At 49.7% G+C, this 8,359-nt stretch overlaps 1 protein-coding gene across 2 annotated transcripts; it reads right to left on the bottom strand.

Annotated features, from left to right (window-relative positions):
- Positions 1 to 2,709: 2,709 nt before the first annotated feature.
- On the bottom strand, positions 2,710 to 8,102 carry LOC133381869 (H-2 class II histocompatibility antigen, E-S beta chain-like). 2 transcript variants are annotated; one of them, XM_061621431.1, is made up of 4 exons: positions 7,943 to 8,102; positions 5,407 to 5,688; positions 3,622 to 3,900; positions 2,710 to 3,439 (listed from the first exon to the last, which is right to left on the bottom strand). In XM_061621431.1, exons 1-4 carry the CDS (start codon positions 8,043 to 8,045, stop codon positions 3,294 to 3,296), a joined length of 810 nt encoding a protein of 269 aa, XP_061477415.1. In that variant the 5' UTR covers positions 8,046 to 8,102; the 3' UTR covers positions 2,710 to 3,293. The 2 variants fall into 2 exon arrangements, with proteins under 2 accessions (XP_061477415.1, XP_061477416.1); XM_061621432.1 differs by having other exon boundaries at positions 3,622 to 3,805.
- Between the last annotated feature and the right edge of the window lie 257 nt (positions 8,103 to 8,359).

Raw genomic sequence — 8,359 nt, 5'->3', positions numbered from 1 at the left:
TTTAATGTTAATGTTACTTGTATGTATTGTATTAATGTTACTTTCTGTCATACCTATAACATCTTCCCACCTTTGATTGGTTACTTATGTAAAACAATTTTATGCCACCCTTCATTCAAAATGCCAAGGCAGCACAACAGGCCATTAAAAGTCAATAAACGCAGCATGGATCATAGGAGCTTGTCAGTCTCTCAATGGGCTGCTCAATGCATCAATGCCCAGCAAAGACTTGAGAGTGAACAAACACCTTTCCAGGCTGCACCAAAAACTCAGCCTTACTTCGGGTGTGTGGTTGGATGTTTCCAACAGGTAGGTGCCACAACAGAAGTGCAAACACAGTATTTACTCACTCACTCACTCACTCACACTCACTCACACACACACACACACACACACACACACACACACACACACACACACACACACACACATGTACGTTGTCATCTTTCACCTCCACAGTTCTTTAACTCCATTCTGCTGCTGCCGCCGCCTCCTCCTTTATCCATGTTCTTGCCCTCTGGCTCCTTTTTCCCTCCACTCCATTCTTCTCCACCACAAAATTGGACTAATTACAATATGTTCCAACTTAAACAATGACTCTAGCTGTTGGAAAAAAACAATCTTGGCCTGCCCAAGATGCATGTGTTCAGCCTGCTATGCTTAAACCACTCCACTTAAGGAAAGGCGGGCATGGTCAATTAAAAACATAGAGCACACCTAGACATTTCCTAGAATATATTTCACCTCCCACTGTTTTATCTTGTGCAAACTCAGACACTCCTCATGTCCGTTGGAGACTATTCACCTACTGGAAGAAAAGACGGGATAGAAATCTAATAAATAAATAAATGTCAGTGCCAATATTCCACAATTGTTTTTGGTGGTTTTTTAGTGTAAATTATGCAAAGTGTTGCTGTACTTCACATATTCACAGAAACAGAAGCAAAAGAAGGTGATTTACTAAAGGAAACTTCAGTAAAATTGCAGAGTAAATCAAACATATTTAAAGTGAGTATCTGAACTATATCAACTATATATTGTTGCTTCCTCCCTGCTAAAATACGATCAGCACAGCATATGTCTTTTTTCTGTGATTGCTGGTGTTGCCACCACTCACCATGTGCTCAGAGACACAAAACGTGTCACTTTTGCAGGCTTGGAGGAGCATTTCTCTAGGGAAGAGGGAGATCAAAGGCGCAAACAGACTTGCAAAGTTTAGGCCACCCCCAATTTTCTCTCTCACCGTTTTCCTCTGGATCAGCACTTGTCAAACTTCCAGCTTTTGGGGACCAACCCATCCGCTGTGGAGTTCCAGGGAGAAGTTGCTGGGATCATCGTTGCAAGGATCATTGCCCAAGGCCTCCTTTCTCCCCCAATATGTGTGGGGGCACCTGGGTAATTCTAGACTCTTGGGACGTAACCAGGCTAAACATTCCCAGTTCTTTCAGTCTCTCCTCATAGGGCTTTGTTTACAGTCCCCTGGTCATCTTTGTTGCCCTCTTGTAAACCTGTTCCAGTTTGTCTGCATCTTTCTTGAAGTGCGGAGACCAGAACTGGATGCAGTATTCAAGTTGAGGCCAAACCAGGAACAAGTACTTCAAGCGATTTGGAAACTATACTTCTGTTAATGCAGCCTAATATAGCATTTGCCTTTTTTGCAGCCACATCACACTGTTGACTCATATTCAGCTTGAGATCAACAAGCTTCTCGTGGGGGTGGCAGTGCACCCCCTTTCCTCATGCATCTGACCTGGGAATGACCAGACAGGGCTATGATGTTTTGTGGAATGTGGCTTTGACTCTGCACCCTCTCTGATATTCGTCTCCCCCCACCCCCATCACACAAGCGCAATCCTTGGGAAACCTCTGGGGCAATTTGGAAGGGGTGGCCGAGCTAGTTGTTCTTGCTGCAGAGACGAGGGGCACCTTACAGGAGGAACATTTTCCCTTCCCCCAAAAGGATCCTTTCTCCACAAATGCTCTCCCCCATCAGTCCTCCCCACAAGGGGAAGCCAGGCATTGACAGAGCTGAAGGGCACATCCCAGCCAGGCAGGAACATTTGGGAGGAGGAGGGCCAGAAGGGGGTGTGGCCTGGGGAGAGTCCCAGGGGCCACATGGGCAGGCTTGGAGGGCCACATTTGCCCCCTTCCCCTACCTTGATATTCCCAACCTCTGCATTAAAGATGGCAATAGTAAAGTGTCACAACACTCTTTGTTGTTTAATGAGTGAAGGTTTAAAGGCTCACACAGGGGCAGCCATCTGTACAAGAGATGTGCAGAATAAACATGAAAATAAAAAAATAAAGCTTTGTGAAATCAGGAAGTGAACAAGTTAAATGCAGCAAATGCATCAAGGGGAGTCCTCCTTTCCCTTCTCACCCACCTCCAAAAAGGTAAACCAGAGGTGGTGCTCTTGAGGCTGCAGAGTGGCTTTTGTTTTTGCTGTGATCGTTCCTCTTCAGCCTTCTTCTGCCCCCCCCAAAGCCCCCCCGTCCTCTCAGCCACAGAAGACACAGCCACTTGCAAGATAGAGAAAAAGTGGCTTCTGCACTGTCACTGTGTGTTTGTGTGCTAAATTTGTTTAAAGCAGCACAGCAGCAGAGTAACAGCAGATGTTGAAATGCGAGTGTGCCAGCGTGTGCGTGCGTTTGCCTAAGAAAGCAGGCTTTTACCCTGCATCAGCATCACTGAGACTTGAGACAGTAAAATAAGAAAAGTGACTTTATTTAGAGGACTACATTGTAGATAGCAAAGCAAACCTAGTTCTAACTAACTAACTAAGTTGGAGGTGTAATTTCCAGGTGTAGGGGTTAGCCTCATGGCTTGGGGAGAGCAGAGACAAAGGGATGTCTCCTCTCTCCTGGAGTCCAGTCGGAGGACAAAGGAATGGAAAGGGCGGAAAGAGGAGGGGCAGGTAAGCTTCCCTAAAGACATCACAGTCTAGCGACAGAAGGAAGTCAGTCAGAGCACCACAGGTAAAGGTAATCCAGCCTATCCATCTGGAGGACCCTAGCTCTGGAACATAGACAAAAGAACAAAACAGGAGTTGCTCTTGCCCCACTTCCAACAGTTACGGGACATGCACTGGCTGGGAACTAAGGAGTGTGATGGCCCCACATCTTTCGCAGGGAGAAAGAGTATCGGAAGCTGGATCGCTTGTGACCTCCTCGATAGCATCAGGAGCAGAAATAATCAAGGATGCGTGATAGAGAGGCTGTCTGCAGGGCCCTTTAATATCGTTCCAAATGTTGTTCCAAAGGAGAGGAGGACAGTCTCTGGGCAGGTCCAATTCTCACCCGCTGCCTCCCCTGGTACTGCCCTCACCACCTTTCTTGTTCTTCATGCAGAGGAAGAGTCCGGGCGCCACAAAGGCCAGCCCCAGCACCAGCCCCACAATCCCCGTCCACATCTTGCTCTTGGCGGAGTCTGACTGCGCCTCTGAAGAAAGAAAAGGAAGGAAATAACACACAGAAGGCCTAGCGGGAGAACAGGCAGGCTTGGGATCAGCCCCTCGCAGTCCCAGGATGCTCCACTCTTCCAGCAGGAGTCTGCCTCCATGCCAGGGCACTGGGAAGATGGATCAGGGCTGGGGAGGTGTGGGAGGAACCCAAATCTCATACCCCATTGCACGGTGATGGGGCCCTCGAAGCTGGCGTGCTCCACCTGGCAGGTGTAGACATCTCCACGTTCCGGCTGCACCTCCAACATCACCTGGATCTGGAAGGTCCAGTCCCCATTCCGGGTGAGGTCTGTGGTCCACACTCTGGTCTCCTCCTCCCCATTCCTGAACCACTTGATCTCGATCTTCGTGGGGTAAAAGGCGGCCACGTCGCAAATTAGCAAAGCATTGTGGGACACAGAGTCATATTCTGTGGGGGTAATCATCACCTTGGGATGGACTGCAAGGGGGACAGAAGATTGTGGAGGGGTCAGAAGGGGAGAGAGGCTGGGTGACCCTCCCTATGGCTCTTGGGTCCCAAAAGGTCAGCCCCCGCCCTCGGACTAAACCATACTCTCTGTAGAGTCATGGACCAGTCTCTGGGTTTTGGTGGATCTGCTCTGAGTATTATTATTTATCATGGTTGGTTGGTTGGCTTATGGGCATGTTTAGTCTGGAGAAGAGAGGACTGAGGGGAGATATGATAGCACTCCTCAAGTACATGAAAAGTTGCCACACAGAGGAGGGCTGGGATCTCTTCTCGATCATCCCAGAGTGCAGGACATGGAATAATGGGCTCAAGTTACAGGAGGCCAGATTTCAACTGAACATCAGAAAAAACATCCTAACTGTTAGAGCCATACAACAATGGAACCAATGACCTAGAGAGGTAGTGGGCTCTCCGACACTGGAGGCATTCAAGAGGCAGCTGGACAGCCATCTGTCGGGAATGCTTTGATTTGGATTCCTGCATTGAGCAGGGGGTTGGACTTGATGGCCTTATAGGCCCCTTCCAACTCTATGATTCTACAATTCTGTAAATTTCTCCAACTACATCCTAAGTCAGACTCAACTAAGCATTGTCTGTTCCTTCTGGGCGCCTGCAAAAGACAATTCCTCTTTCAAAAAAGCCTGCTGAAATCTTTATCCCAGTTAAGATCTCTCTGGGATTTGAATTGGTTTTATGTATGCCCTCTTGTTTTAAACTGTTTTTATAATTGTTCAAGAATGTCTTTGTATATGTAGTTGTTTTGTTTTTATATATATGTAACTATTTTATATATTTTTATATTGAAAATCAGTGTGCCTCATGCGAAGCAATTCAGAGAATCATAGAACAGTAGAGTTGGAAGGGGCCTATGAGGCCATCAAGTCCAACCCCCTGCTTAATGCAGAAATCCAAATCAAAGCATCCCTGACAGGTGTCTGTCCAGCTGCATCTTGAAGGCCTCCAGTGTTGGGGAGCCCACCACCTCCCTAGGTCATTGGTTCCATTGTCCTACCGCTCTGACAGTAAGGAAGTTTTTGCTGATGTTCAGCTGAAATCTGGCTTCCTGCAAGGTATCAAGGTGGGCAGTGCCACCCCCAGAAGACCCATGCTGGCTCAGGGGCTGCCCTGTGGGGGTGCTGACCCCCCGATCCATCACTTGGGGTCATCAGAGGGATGCGTGGCTTGAAGATCCAGACACCGTTGGCTTAAGTTTGGCATCCTGCAGCAGCGCAATCCCGATCCTATGCACACTTACTCAGAAGTAAGCCCATCTGAGTTCAGGGGTTTCCCCTCCACCAAATGGTGTGTCTGGAGGGAGAGGTGCCTGCAACTGCTGTGACTTTGGGGTGGGGTCTTCTGGGCCACGGAGCCCCCTGCTGCCCCCCACCACTCAGAGGCAGAGCCAAGGTGGCCACAGGGCTGGGGAAAGCAGCCCCCTCCCCCTCCACCACCGCTCCCTCCCCGTCAAGGGCTCACCGCGCCGGGCGCTGGCGAAGGGTGCAAAGTTCCCGTAGTTGTGCCGGCAGAAGCACTCCACGTCGTCCCTCGCGCTGCGCAACCGGTCCTTGTCCCGGTTCCACTTCTGGGCGTCGATCTCGCCCAGCTCGCCCACGGCCACATATGTTCCGATGTCGCTGTCGAAGCGGGCTAGCTCCTGCCGGTCCCAGAAGTAGCGGTCCAGGTAGCGGACTCGCTGCAGCGTCCCATTGGGGGCGACGGAATAGTGGCACTCGCCCTTCGACTGGAAGAGGAAATGCTCTGAGGGGGAGAAGAAGGGGGTAGGTCGGGGGGGGGAGAAGAGGCTCATTCCAAGAGGGGGGTACACTTTGCAACCACATTTTCCTAGGAAATGACAGATCCTTATTTAAACCAATTGCTACAATAAAGCACTTTTCTCCCCATAGATGATGATCGATGGTTTGCTGTACTTGATTATTTACGAATTCATTTCTCAAAGTTGAGGTCAATGGGGAGAAACCAGGGGCTGATTTTTGTACGTAGTTGAGCCAAACTTTAAATACTGTGTGTGTAGATGTGAGGAAATGTTTGCTTAGTATTGTTTTTGCCTTAACCCATAATATTTCCTACAGCTTTTTACTCTAAAGTTTTTGCTCAGCTTTCAATAACGCATGATCTCTATTCTGAAATCAAAGACAATTTAACTGCTTCATAATCCCCATATTCCCAGTTCTCCATTGCTAGTTTTTATTAATGCATATTCTCATGCGCTGCCCTACCTGGATTATTTGACCAAATAAATTTCAGTATTCTTTTTTGTAATCGAGTGAGCTCGTGATTTTCTGTTTCTAAAGGTAGCATCAAACAACAAAGGGGCAACCAAGTGTACATCCCCTGGAGCTCTTGGGAGGAACATGGGGAGTATTAATGTAAAAATAAGTCAATATTGGATTGGGGATGACATCGATGAGAGTGCATGGCTTGCAAGAACATAGTCCAGAATGAGAATCAGTGACTGAGTCTGGTTTGGAGCCCCCAGCCCCAAATTCCCCTTACAGGACACACTCCGGTTCCAGCAAATGCCATTCTGCTCAAATGCCGCTGCTCCCCTGCAGATTTGGAGGGGCAACAGCATCTGGCCAGGCTTTCCCCCAACCTTTTTGCTTCACACCAAGGCTTCCCCAGAAATAGGTCAAGAGGAACCTTTTCATGGGAGGACCAGAAATGTAGGTGGGGGTTGGGGGGTCATGACCCCCTAAAACGTTTCTGGCCTCCCTAAATATTTTCCCCCCAAAAAAAGGATGAAATTTATTACAGAAAAAATTCTGGCCTCTTGCCAACTTTTTTTTTTTTGTCCCCTTGAAATTTTAGGCTGGCTCCCTGCCTGGAGGAAACAGAAACTGCCTCAGAAAGGGGTGGGTTCCCTTCATTTACAGCTTTTTAAGCGAGGGCTGGATTCCTCCTCCACCCTGGAACGCTTTGACCCCTGTACTGTCTTGGGGACTGGACTGGATGACCTTTGAGGTCCCTTCCAGGACTGAAAGAGGAACAAAAGGGACCCTCTCTCTTTCAGAGAAGCTCCTGAGCAAAAAGGGGGCTCTAAGCCTCCAGTTAATGATTGTGAATAAGGCGGGGGGGGCAACCATGGAAGTCTGGAGGAAGTCGTGAGGCAGCCCAGAGGAGGAGGGGCAGGTGGGTTGGGCAGAAAGGAGAGCCTGGGGGACTGTCACTCAGTGATCGGAGCATCTGCTGTGCATGGAGAGGGCCCCTGGGTCAGAGTCCCACCCCTCTTCGGAAGGCAGGGCTGGGAAGGAGGGCCTGTCTCTGCTGCAGACTCTGGACAGCCGCTGCTGCCAGTCTGTGCAGGCAGCTCTGAGCTAGGCAGGCAGACTTGGAGGCAGCTTCCTAGCCCCAGTCGAATGGTGGGGGTAGGCAATTAGTGGAAGGATCCGGGAGGGGGAGCAGCCTCGGAGTCTGCCAAAAGGTTCAGGGGAGTACAAAAAACCAGGGGGGGAAAATATTTTTTCTGTAATAAATTTAGGGGGCGCCCCATAGTCCCCTCCACTATTGGTCTTGGGGGAAGCTGCTTTCATTGGGGGGCTTCCTCATTATTGAGAAGGGGTGGCTGGAAGTCGTTGATGCTGCTGTAAGATTATAGCGATTAATTTTATGGAGTTTCTAATTTGTTACGGTGCATCTCTTTGTGGGATCCTTTGGCCACGAAGGGAGGATCGCTCTGCCCTCAGCTGTCCTGGCCTGGGGGGGGTGTCTGGGGGCATCTTAATAGGGCAATATTGGGGGTTACTCGCAAGCCACCTTGCAAGGATTTATATCCTGAATGGCGAGATAGAAATTAATTGCAATAAATAGGTAAATAAAGAAATAACTCTCCTTCCCACCCAAAAAAAGCCGAGCCACTCTTTCTGAGACGATGCTGCCCTCTCCTCTGAAAGCCCCAGCAGAAGCCCCTTTGCTGCTGCCCCACTGATGTTGGGGAGGTGACTCTGTAAGGACTTTCCTCTTACTCTCCCCCCAACCTGGGACGTCTGCTCACCTGGTGGCTCCTCCACGCCCAGCACCTCCGGAGGGGAGACCAGCACCACCAGCACCGCTGCCCCAAGGAGGACCCCCAAGTCCAATGCGCAGGTGCCCACCATCCTCTCTCCCCTTCCTCCTCCCCTACCTCGCACCTGACTCCGGAGTGGGACTTACTCCACTCAGCCCTGGGAGAACTCATACCCAAGCCCCACCCCTCCACCCTGGCGATTGGGCAGGGCCCTCACGGGCATCCAATGGGTCTCCAATCCGTGGCAGCAGCATCAGTCACCAGGCAGGAGAGTTCAGAAAACGTCCCGTTCAGGCACTTTCAAGTAAAGGGGCACAATTCAGCTTTATCCGTGATCTCCCTGCTCTTTCTAGATTTGCAGGGTGTGTTCCTTTTGCTTAGCTTACGCTGATCTATTTCTTCTTC

The sequence above is a fragment of the Rhineura floridana genome, chromosome 3 (genome assembly GCF_030035675.1).
Source record: "Rhineura floridana isolate rRhiFlo1 chromosome 3, rRhiFlo1.hap2, whole genome shotgun sequence".
Lineage (NCBI taxonomy): Eukaryota > Metazoa > Chordata > Lepidosauria > Squamata > Rhineuridae > Rhineura > Rhineura floridana.
The sequence above is the reverse complement of the archived record's forward strand: the minus strand, read 5'-3'. Positions and strand labels throughout refer to the sequence as shown.

Coding starts and splice junctions, on each gene's coding strand:
- LOC133381869 (XM_061621431.1), bottom strand. CDS start 8,045: ATGGTGGGCACCTGCGCATTGGACTTGGGGGTCCTCCTTGGGGCAGCG. Junction 3,901..5,406: donor CTTCGCCAGCGCCCGGCGCG/GTGAGCCCTTGA, acceptor TCCCCCTTGCAG/TCCATCCCAAGGTGATGATT. Junction 3,440..3,621: donor CCCCATCACCGTGCAATGGG/GTATGAGATTTG, acceptor TTCTTTCTTCAG/AGGCGCAGTCAGACTCCGCC.